Raw genomic sequence first — 21,793 nt, forward strand, 5'->3', positions numbered from 1 at the left:
AACAGCAGACATGGTAGGTGAGGGAGTCCAGGGGAGAAGCCACAGCAATAAACAGGAATTGGGCGGCACCTTTGGGGACTGGCTGGTAACCTAAGCAGGTTGCAGGGCATGGTGTGAGAGATGATTTTTAGGGGAGATGCCAGCATGGCTTGGGGTCACAATGAGTTCATACAGGTGGCAGTTTCCTTTCTGGTTCTCCTGAAGAGAATTGGTGCTAGTTTCTCACCCCAGATTTGCTTACCTCTTCTCTCTCTTGGCATGCCACGTGCAAATGTGTGATGTGTGGTGTGTGTGGTGTGTGTGTGTGGTGTGGTGTGTGTGTGTCTGTGTGTGGTGTGTATGTTGTGTGTGTGTTGTGTTGTGTGTGATGTGTGTGTGTGGTATGTTGTATGTGTGAGGTGTGTGTATGTTGTATGGTGTGTGTGTGGTGTGTGTGTGAGGTGTGTATGTGGTGTGTGTGTGTGTGGTGTGTGTGGTGTGTGTGTGATGTGTGTGGTGTGTGTGTGGTGTGTGTGCGGTGTGTTGTGTGTGTTGTGTGGTGTGTGTGTGGTGTGTATATGTTGTGTGTTGTGTGTGTGGTGTGTGTGTGAGGTGTGTGTGTGGTGTGTGTGTGTGTGTGGTGTGTGCGTGGTAGGCTAGGCTTTCTGGCCAGTGAGCCCCAGGCATCCCATCTCTGCCTTCCAGCACTGAGATTACCAGTGTATAAGCGTGTGCCACCATGTCTAGCTCGTGTTCCATGGGTTCTGAGGACTGAACTCAAGCTCTATGCTTACTGACAAAGCCATCTCTGCCTCCATCTCCCGAGTGCTGGGATTACAGACGTGAACCTCCACACCTAGACTATACAGTGCTGGGGCATGGACACAGGGCTTCATGCATGTTTGACAAGCACTCTACCAACCAATCTAATTCCCAGGCTTCCCTGATACCGTTTAAACCTTCCTTTCACTTATTTAGACCAATATACAAGAATCTAGCATTCATGGGCTGGAGAGACTGTACAGTGATTTTGTTGTTGTTGTTGTTTGGCTTTTTTTGTTTGTTTTTTGAGACAAGGTTTCTCTGTGGCTTTGGAGACTGTCCTGGAACTAGCTCTTGTAGACCAGGCTGGTCTCGAACTCACAGAGATCTGCCTGCCTCTGCCTCCAGAGTGCTGGGATTAAAGGTGTGTGCCACCACCGCCCGGCCTGTGCAGTGGTTTAGAGCACTGACTGCTCTTCCAGAGTTCAATTCCCAGCATCCACAAGAAAGCTCACAACCATCTGTAACTCTGGCTCCTGGGGATCCAAAGAAGAACCAGACACAGAAGCAGTGCTTATACATGTTCATATATATGCAGGCAAAACACTCATACATACTAAAGAAAGAATGAGAAGATAAAGTGTAAAGAGAAGTGTGATGAACTGAAATCAGGTTTCTAGTTGGGATTCCTGGCCAAAAACTACACGTGGACGCTGCAGGGAAGGCCCCGGCTGTCACTAGAGCACTAACAGCTGTATTGTTACGACATTCACTCTAACCAGGTCCTGGAGGGAAAGTGCAGCATCTGCCCCCACCACAAAGAGCTGATGACGAAACAGTTGAGAAACGTGTCTAAGGAGCCACTGAGCACAAAAAGTACACTTCAGGGCCAGCAAGAGGGTTCAGCGGGTGCAGGCAAGCCAGACAGTCACACACATAAATAACTGAAATAAAACATTTTAAAATTTCTTTTTAAATTTATATGTGTGTGCTTGGTTAAGTATGTGTATCTCACATGTATGCAGGTACCCAGGGAGACCAGAGAAGGGTGTTGGATCCCCTGACGCTGGGGCTACAGGCAGTTGTGAGCTTCTTGACGTGGGCACTGGAAAATGGACCTAGGTCCTCTGTAAGAGTGGTGCGGTGGCTAATCTTGGTGGTCAACAGGACATCTGGGAAGAAGGAATCTCAACTGAAGAGTTATCTCTCCCACATTGGTCTGTGGGTGGTTTTTTGATTGCTAATTGATGCAGGAGGGCCAGGCTCACTGTGGGAAGCAGCGTCTCTGGGAAGTGGGCCTGAATTCTGTTAAGAAAGGTACTTGAGGGCTAGATATGGTGGCACACCTTAGCCCCAGCACTCAGGAGGCAGAGGCAGGAGTATCTCTGTGAGTTCAAAGCCAGCCTGATCCTCAAAGTGAGTTCCAGGCCAGTTGGGTCTATATGGTGAGACTCTGTCTCAAAAAGAAAAATAAAAAATAAAAAGAACAGCGGTTGACTGAGCCAGTAGGCAGCATTCCTCCATGGTCTCTGTTTCAGTTCATGAGTTCCTTGAGTTCCTGCCTTGGTTTCCCTTGAAGATGTAACCCATAAGCCAAATAAACCCTTTCTTCCCCAGGTTGCTTTTAATCATGGCTTTTTGTTGTTTTATTTTGTTTTCACAGCAACAGTCTGGGACTGGGTTGGTTGCCTCAAGAGATAGAGAGAAGGTGTTTGCTGTTTTTATTTTATTATTATTTTAGGTACGTGTTCATGTGTATGTTCGTGACACGTGTGGAGGTTAGAGGACGATTTTCAAGAGTCAATTTTCTCCCCCAACCAAGTGAGTTCTAGGAATTGAACTCAGGTTACCAGAGTAACCTGGTGGGAAGTGCCTTAACCTGATGAGCCAAAGAGAGTGTTGCTTTGTTTTGCTCACTTTGGAAATACTGGGGGTTGAACCCAAGACCTTGTATATCCTAGGCAAGGGCTCTATAACTGAGCTACATCCCTAATGCAGGTGTTGTTATAAAGCAGCTTTGGCTTTCCTGGTTCTCTTTCACTTCCTTTATCTGTATTTGTGGGGGGTCTCTGTCTGTCTGTCTGTCTGTGTCTCTCTCTTCTCTCTTTTTCTCCTCCCCCCCTTTCTCTCACACACACACAGTGTGACGCTGTCCTCTTTGAAGCCCTCACAAAAAGTCACTGCTAGCTTCATATTCTTGGACCTCCAGGACTGTGAACTAAACAAAGGTCTTTTCTTTGTAAGTTCCCAGGCTCGGATATTTTGTTACAGCAGCAGCAACAACAAAGACCAAACTCATAGGCCGGGTGAAGCTCACACCAGCAGAGGCTAGCCCATTTCAATCGCATTCACTGGGGGTATTGGTGGCATAGTTAGAGATGGTGGAGAACGTGGAGCCATTCCTTCTTGTCCTGTGCTGTCTCCTGGAGAAGTCCCAGTGTCTGCTGTTCCGCCGGCGGCGGCGGCTCATTTTATTCCATATGATGAACATCTGATTTTCCAAGGCCTTCAGCTTCATCTCACTGAACAACAGCCGCTCAAGGACCTTATCCTGGAGGGCGAAGCAAGCATTCATTTTCTCCAACTCTCTCTTGTTCATGGCCATGACCTTAGGATTGACTTCTGGGGCCATTTTTTCTGCCACCTCCTAAGAGCCCCATCAGAAGACAAGAGTCAGTTCACAATGATAATTCCTTCCAGCACAGAGCATTTGTTCTAGGCCAGGCTAATTTTATTTTTCATCTTTGAGACAGAGTCTCATTTAGCCTAGGATGGTCTGGAACTCACTACATAGCCCAGGATAACCTTGGACTCCTCATCTTCCTGCCTCTACCTCTCCAGTGCTGGGGCTACACGTGTATATCTGTACACCTAACTTACACAGTGCTGGGGAGTGAACCCTTGGGGCTTCACACATGCTAGGCTCTACCGGTTGAGCTGTAGTCCCAGCCCTCCAGGCCGTCTTATCAATTTTCAGGCCCTCCGTCAAGGTGAGAGCATCTTTGCCATAATTTGTGGTTGGGAGAATTGGGATCCAGTGAGGGAAAGTAACTTTCTCATCACCCTACAGCCAACCCTTCCTTCTCCAAAGGTCTAACACCTGTGGCTGTCTTTGTTTCCCAGGAACCATCTGCCAGTTGTAGAAGACATAAAGCTCTTGGGTTGACAAGACGGCTCAATGGGTAAAGGTTCTTGTCACCAAGTCGGACATGAGTCTGACCCCCAGGACTCACACAGTGGAAGGAGAGAGCTGACTCCTGCAGACTGTCATCCCAACATGCAGTGTGGCACAAGATTACCCATACACATTAAAGAAGAAATTAAGATCATATGTATATGTCTGTCTCCAAAATCTTTATTTTCCAAATTCTTCCTGAGCGTTTTTGCCAGAATCAATAAAACCTCAAACTACAGTATCTTAGTGGTTTCTAGACATACTCAGTGTTCAATCCTCACAAGTCCTCATGTGCCCTACCCCCAGTTTATAGTAACATTTCCCCCTTTGGATTAAGCTACAAACTATTGGTCTTTAAAAACTGTACACATGGGGGCTGGAGAGATGGCTCAGAGGTTAAGAGCACAGGCTAGTCTTCTAGATCCCAGCAACCACATGGTGGCTCACAAACATCTGTCATGAGATCCCATGCCCTCTTCTGGCATGCATGCCAGAACACTGCATGCATAATAAATAAATAAGTAGCCGGGCGTTGGTGGTGCACGCCTTTTTTTTTTTTTTTTTGTCTCTATTCCACACTTTCTCCACCCTGTTTGCTGCCCAGGCAACACACTACAGAGAAAAGAACACACAGTCAAAAGTCAGAGGAGCCGGGCGTTGGTGGCGCATGCCTTTTATCCCAGCACTCGGGAGGCAGAGGCAGGCGGATCTCTGTGAGTTCGAGACCAGCCTGGTCTACCAAGCGAGTTCCAGGACAGCCTCCAAAGCCACAGAGAAACCCTGTCTCGAAAAACCAAAAAAAAAAAAAAAAAAAAAAAAAAAGAAATACTTTAGCAGGGTGTTGGTGGCACACACCTTTGATCCCAGCACTCAGGAGGCAGAGACCAGCCTGGTATACAAAGTGATTTCCAAGACAGCCATAGCTGTTACTCCGAGAAACCCTGTCTCAAAAAAAACAAAAAACAAAAAACAAAAAAAAAAAGGAAAAGTAAAGAAAAAGAAAGGAAGAAAAGAAAAAGAAAGGAAGAAAGATGGAAAGAAAGACTTTAAAACTATTTCAGGATGGGATCTAGCTCAGTTGGTGGACTGTTTGCTTGGCATAACTAAAGTCCTGGGGTTTGAACTCTAGCAGTATATAATCTAGTTGTGGTGGCACACACCTATAACTCCAGCACTCAGGAGATGGAAGCAGGGGGACCAGGGGCTCAAGTCATCTTTGACTACACAGTGGAGGTCAGCACGGGCTACATGAAACCTTACCTCAAAAAAGAAAATAAAGCCAGGCATTGGTGGCTCACGCCTTTAATCCCAGCACTCGAGAGGCAGAGGCAGGAGGACCTCTGTAAGTTCGAGGTCAGCCTGGTTTACAGAGCGAGTTCCAGGACAGCCTCCAAAACAATACAGAGAAATCCTGTCTTGAAAAAACAAAACAAAAAAAAACAAAGTAAAAAGATGTGGGGAAAAAAAAAACAGTAAATATTACACCAAATTCCCACCTTTCTCATGTAAACTTAAGAAATCAAAAAAAGGGTGGGCTGGAGAGATGGCTCAGTGGTTAAGAGCACTGGCTGCTCTTCCAGAGGCCCTGGGTTCAATTCCCAGCACCTACATGGTGGCTCACTACCATCTATAATGAGATCTGGTGCCCTCTTCTGACGTGCAGGCAGACATGCAGAGCACTCAGACCGAAAAAAGGAAAAAAAATAGAGAATATTTTTTTAAAAAATCAAATAAAGTACTGGGGATTCAGCTCAGTGGGAGAGCAGGGAGGGAGAAGGGGCATCAGGGGAAGGGGGAAAGAAGAAGGCAGGCATTTCACAAATATAATTGAAATTTCTGTGAACTTCTCCCCCTGAAATTCCCTTCCCCCAAACATCAGTTCCTCAGCTATAGTCCTGAATTTGGTAGTTAGCATCTTAATGCATTTTTCCCTTTACAAATGTACAAATGGATGGTGTGGGTGTGTGTTTGCATGCTAGTGTATGAGCATGTGTGTTTGTGTGTGAAGAGGCCCCAGGCTGATGTTGGGTGTCTTCCTCAATTGTTCTCCACCCTATATATGAGGAAAGGTTCTCCCTGAACCCAGAGCTCACTGTTTTGGCTAGCCAGCCTATTCTGGAGAATCCTCCATCTCCACCTGATACAGACTAGGATTACCGGCTGACCTCTACACCTATTCACGTTTATTTATTGTTTTTTCAAGACAGAATCTCTCTGTGTAGCTTTGTAGACCAGGCTGGTCTCGAACTCACAGAGATCCACCTGCCTCTGCCTCCCCAGTGTTGGGACTAAAGGAGTGAGTCACCAACTGCCTGGCCTACCTATTTGCTTCTAAGTGGGTACTGGGCATCCAATTCCAGTCCTCACATTTGCCAGCAAGTGCTTTGCCTATTGGGACATATCCCTAGCCCTCAGATGTCGCCTTTAAATTTAAAGTCATTTTATTTTTAGATTTATTTACTTTATGTTTATGTTTGAGGGTGTGTGTGTGTCCATTTCAGAAGTGGTGAAACCCCTTAAGAGAGTTTCACAGGCATGCCTTCAAAGGGGGTCATGGAACCCTGATTTGTTCTCCTTTTCACTTTCTGGCCATATGTGTTTATGGTGATATTTATGATTTATTAAAGCTTACCTGAAGATCCAGAAAGCAAAGTTAGCCACAAGTCATAAAAGCCAGGTGCACACCTTTAGTCCCAGCAGCCAGAGAAGCTAGGAGGTGATGGTGCACACCTTTAATCCTAGGACTCAGGATTAAGAGATAAATGATTCCCTCTGAGTTCAAGGTCACCCAGATTACACACAATTGATCCAGTCCTAGACAGAAACAGCTCACACAAAGATGGTCTCAGCACCTAGGGTTGCACGCCTTTAGTCCCAGCATTAGGGAGGTAGATAAGACAGGAGCAGGGTCTCAGTATCGAATTCATTCTCCAGTCCCATGAAGGGTAGGAATTCTACAGCCATGCTGAGGAGAGGCGGCAGGATCCGGCCTTTCCGCCTGAGGCAGTGGTAAGAGCCAGTGGCCAGCTACTTTGCGTTTCTGATCTTCGGCTTGAAGCTTGAACCCCGAACCCAGATATCAGTCTCTGGGTCCTTTATTTTTCATGTTACGTGTGCTCAGTTTTGTTCTTCCCTCCCATAACCCGATTGCTGGGGGCTTGAAGCAGTGTGTCCACCCAGACAAGAGTCAGAACCTCTAAAACCGAGAGCCAAAAGAAATCTCTTTTCGAGCCAGGCGTTGGTGGCGCACGCCTTTAATCCCAGCACTCGGGAGGCAGAGGCAGGGGGATCTCTGTGAGTTCGAGGCCAGCCTGGTCTACAAAGCGAGTTCCAGGACAACCTCCAAAACAATACAGAGAAACCCTGTCTCGAAAAACCAAGAAAAAAAAAAAAAAGAAATCTCTTTTCTTTACAAGATGACTAGTTCAGGTAGAGGTTAGAGTAGAAGAAAACTGACTGACACAATTTGTGCATTTTTTGAAGTCTTCATTATTCTACTTTAGAAAACAATAACCCATATTTGAAGCTAAGCCTAAGCACTGTCTTGCTTACCATCTGGGGCTGGGTAGGAGCCTGACTGAGTTCATGCTTGACCATCCAGTTGCTGAGCAATAGCAGAAGGAAGAGGAAGCCAAACAAGGCTGGCTTAAAGCTTATCAGCCGGGCCAAGACTGCTCCTATGGTGCCAGAAGAAGCAAGGAAGCCATGGAAATGCCTCAGAAGAAATATCAGGTTCCCCAACATTATGGCACAGAGGGGCACAGGCCCAAAGCCCCTGCCGAAGTCCCCTCCATGACAGGAGGCACAGCCACCCACTCCTGATTCATAGCCAGCCCCCACCCCCACCCTGGCTGTCGCATAACAATAAGTACTCCTATGTCTCCAGGGCCCACTGTGTGTCAGGCAGCTTGCAGGCACCATCTCAGGACTTCCTGGTGGTGGCAGCCAAGTGACAGTAACGTAGGCCTCAGCAGAACCTCTCTCAGTGAACATTTCTGGGTGTGCCCTGTAACAAAAAAAGCCAATGCCACCGACCACCTGTACTCATAGTGGGGGAGATGGCAAGGAAAACTTATTCACAGCATGGAGACAAGGCAAAGGGACTGCGTGTGCACTTTCATAGTCACGATAGCATACTGTCAATAAGTTCATGGAGGCCACATGCTTGATTTACTTTAAAAAATATACTTACTAAAGTCATCTGAGAGGGAACCTCAGTTAGGAAAACGCGTCCTCGATGGGTAGTGGTGGCGTGGTGGCGCACACCTTTAGTCCCCCGCACTCGGGAGGCAGAGGCAGGCGGATCTCTGTGAGTTCCTGGTTAGCCTGGTCTACAAGAGTGAGTTCCAGGACAGGCTCCAAAGTTACAGAGAAACTCTGCCTCGAAAAACACAACAAGAGCAGCAGCAACGAGTAAATCCCTCCTGAAGATGGAGCTGTAGGCAATAACCCTGTAGGGAATTTTCTTAATTAGTGACTGATGGGGGAGGGACCAGCCCATTGTGGATGGTGCCATCCCTGGACTGGTGTCCTGGCAGGATGAACAATCCTGAGAGAGCAAGCCAGAAAGCAGCACCCCCCCAGGGCCTCTGCATCAGCTGCTGCCTCCAGGTTCCTACCCAATCTGAGTTCCTTTCCTGACCTCATTCAGTGATACACAGTGATGTGGCAGGAGAAGCCAAATAAACCCTTTCCTCCCCAAGTGGCTTTTGGTCATGGTGTTTCATCACAGCAATAGTAACCCTAACTAAGACACTTTTTTGTTTTGTCTTATTTGTTGACAGCAATATTTCTATGCAGCCAGGCTAGTCTAGAAGTGTGGCCCTCCTGCCTCAGGCTCCCGTGTGCTGGGATTATAGGCATGTGCCACCATGCCGGCAGATGTTAACTTTTTTTTTTTTTTTTGGTTTTTCAAGACAGGGTTTCTCTGTATTGTTTGGGAGGCTGTCCTGGTACTCGCTGTGTAGACCAGGTTGGCCTTGAACACAAAAAGATCCATCTCCCAGCACTCGGGAGGCAGAGACAGACAGATCTCTGTGAGTTTGAGGCCAGCCTGGTCTGCAGAGCGAGTTCCAGGACAGCTTCCAAAACAATACAGAGAAACCCTGTCTGGAAATACCCAAACAAACAAACAAACAAACAAACAAAAACAAAAAAATCCACCTGCCTCTGCCTCCCTAGTGTTGGGATTAAAGACATGAACCATTATGCCTGGCTTTAAAAGCTTTTTAAAATAAGGAAAAGGAAAAAAGTCAGAAGTTTGAAGCAATCAAATTTGCATTGACAAATGAATGGATAAATAAAATGGGAGCTGGAGATACAGTTCAGTGATACAGTGCTTGCCTACAGTGTTTGTGGCCAAACCTAGCCTCACTGCTGGGGGAGGTTTTTTTCAGCACGTTAATTGAAGCAGAAGACTGGGCCAGCTCTGGGTGGAGCCTTTTCTGAACTCCTGGCCTGTATAAGATGGAGAAAGGGAGCTGAGCAGCACGTACATTCGTCACACGCAGCTTCCTGACTGTGGATGTGGCCAGGCCAGCTTGTTCTAGCTATCCTGGCTCCCCTGCCCTGACGGTGTACCTTGAACTGTGAACTAGGCTAAATTCTTAGAGGCAGAAAGTAGAAGAGTGGCATAATGTGCTGACATTCTTGGACATGATGCCTTTCATGATGGGAGAGCAGGGCTTAGCTAGCACCAGGCAGCCTTCCCACGGTGTCAACCCTTCCCTGAATCGCTGTCATCTCTTCCCCACAAACTCACCTCTGTTCCAACATAATTCTATCACAGTCATTGATGTTGTTGATTTTGGTCAAGCCAATATACTTCACACATGAGATATATGTTATACTGTGACTCTTTTTTTTTCTTGTATAGCTTTTTAAAAAGGTCTGTTTATGTAGCTCAATTAGTTTTGATGAATATTCACAACCCTGTAGACATCACCCCAATTGCAGTGTGGAATTTCTTCCCAGCAAACTCTCCCCTACTGTTTTGCAGCCAGCTTTCCCACCGTGGAAGACTTAGCAGACGCGACAATAAACTACTTGTAATAGGAAGCCAGACCTTAGTAGGCCCTGGGACCCCAACACAGCGGACAGCATGGTGGAAAGTACCATTCAGGCTGTAAAACTCAGCACATAGACAGTACCATCTGCCAAAACTAAAACAAAGACCTAATCCATCAAAGTCCATAGTTCTGGGAAATGTACTAACCTTGCTTTTTGGCTTTTGTATTTTTGCTTCTGGCTAACTCTTCTTGTTAACTGAAGCATGTCAACCCAGGACATGGTTTTTGTGCTTGAATGCTTAACCCTGAGAAAGGCTCAGGGCTACAACTGAGATCCCAAACACCCAGTAGTTGCCAGCAGGCTGATAAAGATTTTCTGTTAGCTTAAACTCACTTCTGAGCCGTCTTCCCTGGTGATTGTCCCTACAACATCACCCACACTCAACTTCCCGTACATCTCAACATCTCACGAATAAAACACCCACCACCACCACCACATTAGAAAGAACTGACTTAGGTAGAAGAAGTGTTACATACCTGGAGATGAGGGGCATGGAGGAGGCATGATTTCCTTATTTCTCTCTATTTTACTACTGTGGGAATCCGTGCATTCTTCATTTTTCTCCCAGTCTAAGCTGGGCGGATCTGAAGCTGGGCGGATCTGAAGTTAGTTGACCCTACAGTCCCCCAGTACTATGGATAACCCAGGGCCATGCACATGCTAGGCAAGCCCTCTAAAGTTTAGTAACACAGCGTAGGATAATTAAGCGATCATTAATTAAGTCGTGGTGTTCTCCTGTCTCAGTTAGTTGGTAAACTCTCTGTAAGCCACCAACTCCATAATTCAACCCTTATCCTGCAGTTAGAATTAATGGTATTAGTTGGCTCCGTACCGCAAGGGGAGCTCTACGTCGGCCTCGCGCTCGGAGCTCCGACTCCGCTCTAGCCTCCAGGACGCCGCTCTGTGGCTGCGAGGAGGCCGGGAGAGGCCGGTGCACGGCTGCGGCTTTTTGTCCTGACGCGGCGGGAGCGCGCAGGGCGCGTGCGCACGCGGAGGTGTCTGGCTTCTCACGGGTCGTGTGAGGTGCGGGGAGGGAAGGCTAGGCGGCTGCGGACCCACGGAGCGGCAGACCGAGCGGCCCCTGCGGCCCGCGGCGGCCAGGCGGCCCGAGATGTTGTCCGGGAAGAAGGCGGCGGCGGCGGCGGCGGCGGCAGCAGCAGCGGCGGCGGCGGCGGCGGCGGCGGCAGCGGCTGGGACGGAGACCGGGCCCGGATCGGCGGGCGGCGCCGAGAACGGCTCTGAGGTGGCTGCGCCAACCGCGGGTCTGGCGGGCCCCACCGACGTCCCCTCGGGGGCGGCGGGCGAGCGCACTCCCCGAAAGAAGGAGCCTCCGCGGGCCTCGCCCCCCGGGGGCCTGGCCGAGCCTCCCGGATCCGCCGGGCCCCAGGCCGGGCCCACAGCCGGGCCCGGCTCCGCGACGCCCATGGAGACGGGAATAGCCGAGACCCCGGAGGGCCGACGGACTAGCCGGCGCAAGCGGGCGAAGGTGAGGCCGGGCCCAGCCGCTGGCTCCCGGGACCCGGAGTGGGGATGGCGGGGGAGGGGAGGCCCGGCCTTTGTGCGGGGACCCGGGGTATCGGGCACCGGAGGGTGTGACCGTCTGGATCTTCTGACCGGGAAAGATGGCTTCCCGACGCGTTGGTCCACCTGTGTGGCTGTTGTGTACCGACATCGGGTGGCGGCTGGTCTGGGTGCACGCGGGAGCTGGAGGTGATGCTTGAGAGTAAAGGGACATGAAAAGGAAGGGACTTTTTTCTTTGATTTTTAAAAGATCTTGCTGTACTCCAGGTTTTTCACATTTTTTTCCTCTCACAGTGGTCTTTGGCGTAGACTTCCTTTTTTTTTTAAACATTCATTTGTTGTCTGCGTGCGAGTGGAGATCATAGGACAGCTCGCCTGAGTAGGTTTTTGTCCTGCCACCGTGCTCAGGAGTCGAACCGAGTTTGTCAGGCTTGGCGGCAAACGCTGTCGGAGGGCTCGGGTAGACTTTTACAGATGTGGAAGCGGATGAAGAATGCTCCTAGCAGTTGGTCACGGTACAAATGCAAAGATAAAAATTTGGCACCAAATCCAACACTATATACTGATAACCTCTGTCTCACGCCTCTGTGTGCCAGATGGTACATTTGGCACACAGCCAACGTTTTCGTTTTGGCAAACACCACTGAACGGGTATTGTTAGCTTCGCTTTAAGAATGAGTTAGCCGAGGTTTACAGTTTAAAAGTTTGGTGTTTTGACAGGGTGTCATTTCTTTACTGAAACAAAGAGCACCTTGGGCAGTGATACGGCTAAGCGTTGGTGTGACTTTATTGCACAGACCTTGGCGTTTTCTGGAGAGTTCTTAATCCCATAGGGGAAACTGGAAATACATGTGGGTATATAATGAAAACATGAGGTCGTCTGGGGATGTCGCTGGATGGCACAGCATTTGCCTAGCATGGTTGAGCTGGAGGGTTTCTGTCCACACCCCTCAAACAAATACATCAGTACAAGTGTTAAAGTGCCACTTACCTCTCCTTGTACTCCTGCTGTACTGGGGAACTGCAGTGCTAGGCAGACTCCCTACCACTACTACATTCCCCTTTTATTTTGAAGCTCAGTTGCCCAGATTAAGCCCTGAGTTTATTTGGCCTACACAGGGCTTGAACTTGTGATCCTCCTTTGTTAGCCTCCCAAGTGACTGGGATTCTAGGCTGGCCTCATTTTTGATCTGACAGCTTGGTATGTTACTCACTTTGACCTCAAACTTCTGAGATCAGCACACCCACCTAGGCTGCCCTAGGCTTGCAGAATAGCCAGGATGACAGGCGGGACACCATTGTGCCAGACTGCTGTGTTACCATTTTCCAAGTGGTGGGATGAGGAGCATCCTGAGTGTTTCCTGCGAGCCCTCAGGTTCACCTACCTGCTTGAGAGATCTCATGCTCACTGCTTAGCAAAGTGAGTTTGGGGGAAGGACTTTTTTGTGTGGGCTTTCATCAGAGTACGGATTAGAAAGGTGGGTTACTAGGACTGAAATGGTTTCAGTAGAGATGGAGGAGAGGAAGGGGATGAGGGAGGGTCAAACAAAACAAATTATGTGTGAAAATGCCATAAGGAAACCTCCCTTAACATGTTTTTAACCCCCCCCAACTAGAAACCTGTTTTTAGCTTTTCCAAAGAAAGTGCATGTGGGAAGGCAAAGACACAGAGTGGGCCCTCCTTCCCACCAAATAATTTGAGCATATTCAGTCAGCCAGCATTATTTTGTTGTTGTTGTTTTGTGTGTGTTTTTGTTTTGTTCTAGAGACATTAAAAAATAAAAACAGCGAGGTTGATGACTTCAACCCTTAGAAATGAAACAAGGCAGAGCCCAGTAGGGTTCCATTTTACCAATTCAGTTGAAAGTGTGACCAGAAACAGATTTGAGATAATTTAGAACAGATTTGAGATAATTCACATGTCTATACTCCTTTTTAAATATGTATTCATAAGATAAAGTCAGCACCACAGTCAGTTTAGAACATTTTCACCGTTTCCCAGAGAAACAGTCACTATCTTTTCTTATCCCCTACCTCCAGCCCTTGGCAACTACGAGTCTACTTTCTGACTATGTGGTGCTGCTTATTCTGAACATTCTGTATGGAGTCTCAGGATATGTGGCCCTTATTGTCATTAGTATGGGTTTGTCAGCATTCATTCATTTGATTGACGTTCGGGAGGTGGTCTCTACTTTTTTGGACTGTGTACAATTTAGCTAAGAACAGTAATGTACAACATGTGAACATAGTTTTGAAGTCTTGTATTATCTGTGATTATAAATGCTGAGTCACATGTGAATTCTGCTTTTGTGAGGAAATGCCACCAAATGTTTTTCTGAAGTAGCAGCTACAGTTGCACCTTTTCCTCAGCACTGTGTGTGGGTTCATTTTCTCCGTCTTTGTACTTAGCATTGTCTTTAATATAGCCATCTTTGTAGATAAGGAAATGGTATCTCATTGTAGTTTGACATCCAGTTCCTTAATAGCTAACGATGTTGAACATGGTTGAGTTCGGTTTGTTTTTTGTTTGTTTTGTTTTTTTTTTTTTTGCATTTTGTTTTTTAGACAGGGTTTCGTTGTGTAGTCCTGGCTGTTCTGGAACTCACTCTGTAGACCAGGCTGGCCTCAAACTCACAAAGATTTGCCTGCCTCTGCCTCCCAAGTGCTGGGATTAAAGGCGTGTGCCCTGCCCTCCTCCCCCCTCCCCGTTTGCTATTTGTATGAGAGAGACCTTTTTTAAAATTTTTTTTAAAGAACAAGCCAGGCTGGTCTTAAGCTCAGTATGTAGTTGAGGATGTCCTTGAGTTTCTGATCCACCTGCCTCCACCTTAGTACAATGCTGTGATTATTGGTATGTGTCACACCCAGTTTTGTTGGCACTGGGGATCGAACCCAGGGCATCCTGTGTGCTAGGCAGGCACTGTACTAGCTGAGCTACATTCCCAGCTCTACCTAGTCATGTTTTTGGGCCATTTTTTAAAAAATGGGTTTTAAAAATTATTTTATAGCAAGGTTTATTGTTTTAAAGTTTGATGAGGTCTGCTGGGCGTTGGTGGCCCACGCCTTTAATCCCAGCACTCCGGTGGATCTCTGTGAGTTTGAGACCAGCATGGTCTACAGAGCTATCAGGACAGCCTCCAAAGCCACAGAGAAACCCTGTCTCAAAAACACAAAACAAAAAAACTTGGATGAGGTCCAATTTGTATATTTGTCTTGTTCTTCTGCCCCCAGTGTTACACCTAAGGAATGTCTGTCTTTCTGGTCCCATTGATGTATTTTTCTATGTGCCACTAACACACTGTTCTGGTTACTGTGGTTTTGTAAAAGATTTTTGAAATCAAGATGTGAACTCTTCAGCTTTGTTCTTTTTCAAGATCATGTTGATCTTTTCATAGGAATTGTAGAACTACCTCATTAAATTATTTAAAAAACAAAAACCAAACTGTCAGACAGTGGTGGCGCTTCCTTTTAATCCCAGCACTTGGGAAGCAGAGGCAGGAAGATCTCAGTGAGTTCAAAGGCAGCCTAGTCTACAGAATGAGTGCCAGGAGAGGCTCCAAGGCTACACAGAGAAACCCTTCTCGAGCCCCCCCCCAAAAAAAAACACTTTCATAAACTCGAAGTCTGGCATGCATATTCATGCTCTTACACTTACATGTTCATGTTTGTTCATTTGGGTGCATTTGTATGCATGCTTGTTTGTATAGAGGTGGAGGTTAACATCAGTGCCCCCCTCAGTCACTTCTCTGAATTATTTTTTATCTAGGATCCTCACTGATTTATCCAGATGACTGCAAGCCCCTAAGATTCTCCTGTTTCTGAGTTATGCTGACATACTGACTAAACTATTATCTGTAATTCTCTTGGGCTTAATTCCTGTTTCCCATCTCTCCCTTCTCGATTAGCTCTTTTTTTTTTTGTATGTGCAGTGTGTGTGCTTATGTTTGCATGCATGTGGAGGCCGGGGTTGATACCTTAATCACTTTCCACTTTATTTACTGAGGCAAGGTTTCTGTCTGAATCCCAAACATTTGTGATTCGGCTTGTCTGTCAATTACTCCAAGGATCCCCATTTATCTCCTGAGCACTGGGATTACATGTGGGCCGACACTCTTGGCAACCTGTTATGTGACTACTGGGGACTATGGTCTTCATTTCTGTTTATTGTTTGTGCCTTTATCCCAGGAGCCATCTTCCCAATTCTGTGATCAGTTCTTGAACTTTGAAAAGAAACATGAGATGTGTTTATTTTGAGGACAATTAGAAGCAAGTCTGTGGGGCTAGAGATGGCTCTGTTTTTCCAGAGGACCTAGATTTGATTACTAAACCCTTGTGGTGGCTCACAACCTTCTCTAACTCCAGTTCCAGGGGATCAAATGATGTCTTCTGGTCTATCTGGATACTGTATGCATACGGTACACAGAAATAGTTGAATGTAAAACACCCACAGCATAAAATAAAATAAAAAAAAGCAGCAGCAAAGAGGTGAGAAATTTTCTCATTCATAACCAGACTTGGGAACTAGTGTGAACTGTAACTTTAGTGGATAATTATCCATTTAAAGAATAAAAGGCAGGCTGATGAGTGTGGCCCTGCTGGCCAGTATTGTAGGGGAAGTAGAAACAGGAGGCTCTCCAGGCTTATTGGCTGCTAGCCAAGCTTTGGGTTCAGTGAGAGACCCTGTGTCAAGAGAATAAAGCAGAAAGTGGTAGAACAGGGTACCCAGTTTCCTCCTTTGGCCTTAGAATGTGCACATGCACCACACAGAGTGTTTTAAAAGGAAGCTGAGGCCAGTGTAGATGGCGTTGCTTCAATAGTTTTGAGGTGTATTTAGACAGCATAGCAATGTTTTGTTGCCTGGAGATTTGTCTAGTGTGGAGGGTGCCTCTTTTAAAATAACATGAAATTACGTAATCAAAATTTGGCTGAAATTTTGTAAAGGTGTTACTGAAGATGGTAAGGTCAACACCTGGGCCCCGGCAGTAGACCTAACAAGCTAGGCTAGGCCATCTGACCTCAGTATTTGTCAATTTAAAGAGACAAATAATAGCAAAAAGACGAGGGGTGGGGATTTAGAAAAGAAATTAATGTCTGAGCTACATCCTCAGGGCATCTTTATGTAGGTGTAGCTCAGGTTGGTTAGCCTTGAATTTAAGAGTCACCTGGGTGAAGCCAGTGGTGGTGGCATGTGCCTTTAATCCCAGCACTCAGGAAAGTATAGGCAGTTCTGTGAGTTCAAGGCTACCCTGTCTCAAAAAACTAAAAAAAAAAAAAAAAAAAAAAAGGTTACCTGGGTACTAGAATTATAGGCATATACTACCATATCTGGCTCACTATTAGCTGTATTTTTGGATGAGGACTATTTTAATTGAAACATTAGTGTGTGAGCATAGACACACTGAAAAAAAACCTTGCAGGAGATGTGACCAGTATTATGATGTAAATTATAGATTGGGCTAAACCTGAACTGACAGTATTCTTTCTTGAGATCTTTTGTCTTTAGTAGCTACTGTAAGGTGGCTTGATCCTTGTTATTTCTTTAAAATTTGAAGTTTGAAATCAATTAATTTCGATTAATGGTTCCAAATAGAGTCCCTGATTGAAATTCTCATTGTATTTAGTTTTTTCTGGTATAATCTCTACATAGGTAGAATACAGAGAAATGGATGAAAGCTTGGCCAACCTGTCAGAAGATGAATATTATTCAGAAGAAGAGAGAAATGCCAAAGCAGAGAAGGAAAAGAAGCTTCCCCCCCCACCTCCTCAAGCCCCTCCTGAGGAAGAAAATGAAAGTGAGCCAGAAGAGCCATCTGGTGAGTTGTAGTGACCAACCATGGCTGGCTTTATCTTAGGGATATGAGTCACTTGTCTTTTGGTCTTTTTATGTCTTCGTCTTTGGCTTATATTCTGATTCTGGGCCTCTTTGCTGTGTGCCTTTTTATGTAGGTGTAATTTGTGTGTGTGTGTGTGTGTGTGTATACCTGAAGAAAATAAAGGATGCTGATAGATAATAGCAGTGTATGTTGATTAGAATGAGGAGAAAATAAATGATTAGGGAAAACACAGAATGTTAAATCCACAGAGCCAGCCCTGTCAGCAACAACTTGAATTCACAGCTTAAAAGTTTTGGTTTTTTAGTGTTGTTGTTTTTGTTCTTATTTACACATACTTGTTAGTAAAACTTTTTCCTGGTGAACATATATAAAAACATTCTGAAATTAAAAGGACCATGCCTAAGATTTTGTAATTTTTATTTTTGAGCATTCTAATCAAAGGAATGGTATTAGAAAGGTGTAGGTTAGCAGTGTGGTAAACCACTCTTTTATTACCTCATCTGTATGCGCCTCTGGTAAGTCACATGGTTAATGGCGGCATCCTACAGAAAGGACTGTGTGTGGGGCTGGGGAAATGACCAGTTAAGTGCTTGTTGTGCAACTCCCAGGATCTGAGTTCAATCCCCAGCACCTGGGTAAAAGCTGAGTGTGGCAGCATGAGCCTGTAATATCAGTGCTGAGGAGGTGAGGGAGAGCCAGGATTTATCGCTGAGGTCTGTTGGCTGGCCAGTCAGCCTAGCTGAATTGGCCAGCTCCAGGATCAATGAGACTGTCTCAGCAAATGAGATTAAGAGTGATTGAGGAAGACAGGCATTGTTGAACTCTGGTATCTTTATGTGTACCTACATGTGCGTCTGCACAAACTCATACAAAATAGAAAAGACCAGGAAGAGAATCTGATCTCGCATAAGCTTTCTTATGCCACGCAAAGATTATTGGAATTTATATTGTTATAAGCTTCAAATAGCCTTTAAAGAACTCGTAAATGTAGTCTGCTTTGAGTCCTAGCTTTCTGAGGCTACCCTAAACAGTTCTGGTTTGTTTTGGAGAGACAGTGTAAATGTCTTTGAAAAATTGCAGCATTCCTCTCCTTGAAATGACTTTTTAAATTTATGTTAGCTGACTGCCCCACACTTCATCAATTCTTTCATTCTTTAAAAATTTCGGGTCTCATCTGCTCTCTCTGTATTACTTTCACAATTAACCAGATTGAAATTCATTCTGACAACTTTAAGCTTTTTTCTTTCTTTCTTTTTTTTAGTTTTTCGAGACAGGGTTTCTCTGTGGCTTTGGAGCCCATCCTGGAACTTGCTCTGTAGACCAGGCTGGTCTCGAACTCACAGAGAGCCGCCTGCCTCTGTCTCCCCAGTGCTGGGATTAAAGGCGTGCGCCACCACCGCCTGGCTGTAAGTGTGTTTTATTACATAAATAACAGGCACTGGTGTTACAGAATGTGTCTTGAAGAGGTTTGGAGTCACTGTCTTTATTACGTTGAAACAATCCAGTGCTTTAGTATAAATAAGGTGTCTTAATATTTTTGGGAAAGTTAGGTTTTAAGTTTAGAAAATAGCTAGAAGGTCTTTAAAATGTTTTAAGTGTTGCTTGCTTAATTTTAAACTTGTTTACAAAATTTTGCTTTGCTTTCTAAAGTGTTAATTTTGTGGATGGGGGCTTTTATTATTTATAAAAGCCCAAAGTGTTCCAAAGATTGATCAAATGGTTTGACTGGAGAAGTTCCTTTAGATGAGAATTGGATAGGGAAGCTGGACGGCAGACTGGAACCATATTATAGAGGGCCTGGCTTGATGGGTAGACTGGTTAGAATTATTTTGGTTTTGTGGAACTAGGATCTAACCCAGGGTCTCCAGCTAGCTAGACCTTCTGTGTTCTACAAGTTGTTTGCCAGCACTTCCCCGGTCTCTCACTGAGGTCTGTTAAGAGTACGAGGATAGTACTCAGTTATTTGTTGTAGAAAAGACAGTCTGTAGAGGGAACTAAAAGCATGGAGAGGGAGGGACACTGGAGAGAGAAAAGCATATGAGAGTTGATTTGTAGTGGGGTGCCTTTCTCATGCTAAGTGATACTTCATCCAGCCTCCACAGTTAATTTTTTTTAATTGTTTATTTATTACATATACAGTGTTCTGCCTACATGCCAGAAGAGGGCACCAGATTGAATTATAGATGGTTGTGAGCCACCATGTGGTTTCTGGGAATTGAACTCAGGAACTCTGGAAGAGCAGTCAGTGCTCTTAACCTCTGAGCCATCTCTCCAGCCCCTTCCACAGTTAATTTTTAAAAATGAAAATAAGAGGTATTTTATTTGTTTCATGTTGTTGGATTAAATTTAATTTATTTAGAGGAAGTTCTCTATTTAGACTTAAACATTGCCTCCTTCCCCAATTTTTTTTTGACATTGCACTGTGGCATTGTACTCCTATTAATAGTCAAATGGATACAGATGTTTAAATAACTGTTGCTTATATTTAAACTTATGTTATTTTGTTTTCTTAAAATTTCCATGTTCTGGCCAGGCATTGGTGGCGCACCCCTTTTATCCTAGCACTCGGGAGGCAGAGGCAGGCGGATCTCTGTGAGTTCGAGGCCAGCCTGGTCTACAGAGTGAGTTCCAGGACAGCCTCCAAAACAATACAGAGAAACCCTGTCTTGAAAAACCAAAAAAAAAAAAAAAAAAAAAATTTCATGTTCTTTATAATACTTTGTTTAACAAATGATGGTTTTGTGTCATTTCCTAGTATCTTTTCTGTGAATATTAAGTTTTGTCTTCTTAAGTCATACAGACTGCTTGGGAACAAACTGCATTTGGCTGGCATGTATTGATTGGTTAATGGTGGAGCTACTGTAATAGAAGACTCATTCAGTTGACCTTCACTGATTTAGAGTAATTGCTGGTTGGTTGCAGGAGCTTCTAATAGAAATAACATTTGTTTGGAGCTTGCGATAGCTTGTCTCATTTTCTTCAGGTCATCCCTTGGCATTGTTCAGACGTTGACCCTTGTCCCCGTCCTACTGCCTTATTAGTTGCTGACTACATTTTCAGTAGAGTACTTTGCTTTAGGACTGTACACTATTTTAAGGAATAAACAGATTTGTTGTGCATATATTGAGACACTTATGAAAACTTATTTCAAATAATAAGCAAAAGCACATTTAAAATGGGCCCTTAGATGCTTTTCCAAGGCTTCTTCAAGTTAATGAGTATGTGAGCTGTTTTTACAGATGTACCACTTAAAACACTGCTCAATTCTCAGATTAGTTTTATTAGGTATGGTTAGTGGATTGGCAGTTATATTCAATCTATTAAGTATGGGAAGTATTGTTTTATCTTATTTATATCCATTTTTAAGCCAGATGAAGGTCTTTGCATTAGAGTCAGTTCTTTTGTACTTGGGGAAATGTGTCTGTTTGGGGAGAAAAGCTGTTAAATTAGCAAAATTAATTTATGTGATAATTGGTATAACAAAATGTTTGTGTGCTTTAAATAATTTAGAGGCCCTTGTAATAAACTGTGAATTAAAGATATCTCTAAAATTCACTTTGGAAATGTAGTTCAGTGGTAGAGTACTTGTCCAGCGTAACATATGGCCTGGGGTTTGTTCTCCAGCACTGCCACCTCCAAAAAAAAATTATTCTAAAACAAAATGCACATAAAAGGATATCCAGAAACTAGGGAGATGGTTCCTTTAGGGAAGTGCTTGCCTTACAAGCAAGCATGAGGACCCTAGTTCAGGTCCCAAACCACCCAGGTGCAGTGGTTTATGTCTATAATCCCAGCACTGGGAAGCAAAAGACAAGAGGATTCCTAGGGATTGCCAGCAATCTAGATGAATCAACAAGTTCTAGGTTCAGTGAGACAAACAATAGAAGACTGCTGGGCATAGTGATAGATACCTTTAATCCTAGCATTCTGGAAGGTAGAGCCAGGTGGATCTCAGTGAATTCAAGTCTAGCCAGGGGCTGCAAAGTGAGGAAATTCACCCAACCACCCCCTCCTAAAAAAAGGGAAGAAAGGAAGAGAACAGTTGAGGATAATACACAAACACACATACACCTAAAAAATAAATTAAAAAGTATACCCAATCTAAGATACTAAACAATCTAAAAGTAAATATAGGAAAGGTATGAGTAGAAGAATTTGTTTCATTGACATTGGATCACAAGTGCTATTATAATTAAAATAAGTGACAAAATTGATAAACATTTGATTAATTGATTGCTTAGTGTAACAAAAATCTAAAAGGCGGAGTCTTCTGTATTACTGTGTGTTTTGGAGGTGGGGAATTCAGAGGACAATTCATGGAAGTCAGTTCTCACCTTCTACCTTGTATGTCCCGGAACTGAATTCAGGTTGTTAGGTTGGCAACAAGTGCCTTTACCCAGAGCATCTCCATGGTCCTGAAGAAGAGCTGACAACTGATTTCCTACTTCATTTG

The 21,793-nt window shown here is 44.9% G+C and overlaps 2 protein-coding genes across 5 annotated transcripts in view; one reads left to right on the forward strand and one right to left on the reverse strand.

The window, feature by feature from the left end:
- Positions 1-3,048: 3,048 nt before the first annotated feature.
- On the reverse strand, positions 3,049-7,734 carry Tex46 (testis expressed 46). Its single transcript, XM_013121262.3, has 2 exons — positions 7,469-7,734; positions 3,049-3,388 (listed from the first exon to the last, which is right to left on the reverse strand). The coding sequence occupies exons 1-2, from the start codon at positions 7,658-7,660 to the stop codon at positions 3,080-3,082; spliced, it is 501 nt and encodes a 166-aa protein (XP_012976716.1). The 5' UTR covers positions 7,661-7,734; the 3' UTR covers positions 3,049-3,079.
- A 3,195-nt stretch (positions 7,735-10,929) lies between these two features.
- The window catches only part of Kdm1a (lysine demethylase 1A), a 53,487-nt gene continuing 42,623 nt past the window's right edge, over positions 10,930-21,793 (forward strand). For 2 of the 4 annotated variants that reach the window (XM_005081010.4, XM_013121260.3), the window contains exons 1-2: positions 10,932-11,471; positions 17,154-17,319. In XM_005081010.4, coding sequence (XP_005081067.2) covers positions 11,097-11,471; positions 17,154-17,319 — 541 coding nt within the window. In that variant the 5' untranslated portion in view covers positions 10,932-11,096. Of the gene's footprint in view, positions 11,472-17,153; positions 17,320-21,793 lie in introns of all 4 variants that reach the window. The other 2 variants (XM_005081009.4, XM_005081011.4) reach the window with 2 other exon arrangements.

The sequence above is a fragment of the Mesocricetus auratus genome, unplaced genomic scaffold (assembly GCF_017639785.1).
Source record: "Mesocricetus auratus isolate SY011 unplaced genomic scaffold, BCM_Maur_2.0 Super-Scaffold_100014, whole genome shotgun sequence".
Lineage (NCBI taxonomy): Eukaryota > Metazoa > Chordata > Mammalia > Rodentia > Cricetidae > Mesocricetus > Mesocricetus auratus.

Coding starts and splice junctions, on each gene's coding strand:
- Tex46 (XM_013121262.3), bottom strand. CDS start 7,660: ATGTTGGGGAACCTGATATTTCTTCTGAGGCATTTCCATGGCTTCCTT. Junction 3,389..7,468: donor CTCCTACCCAGCCCCAGATG/GTAAGCAAGACA, acceptor TGGGGCTCTTAG/GAGGTGGCAGAAAAAATGGC.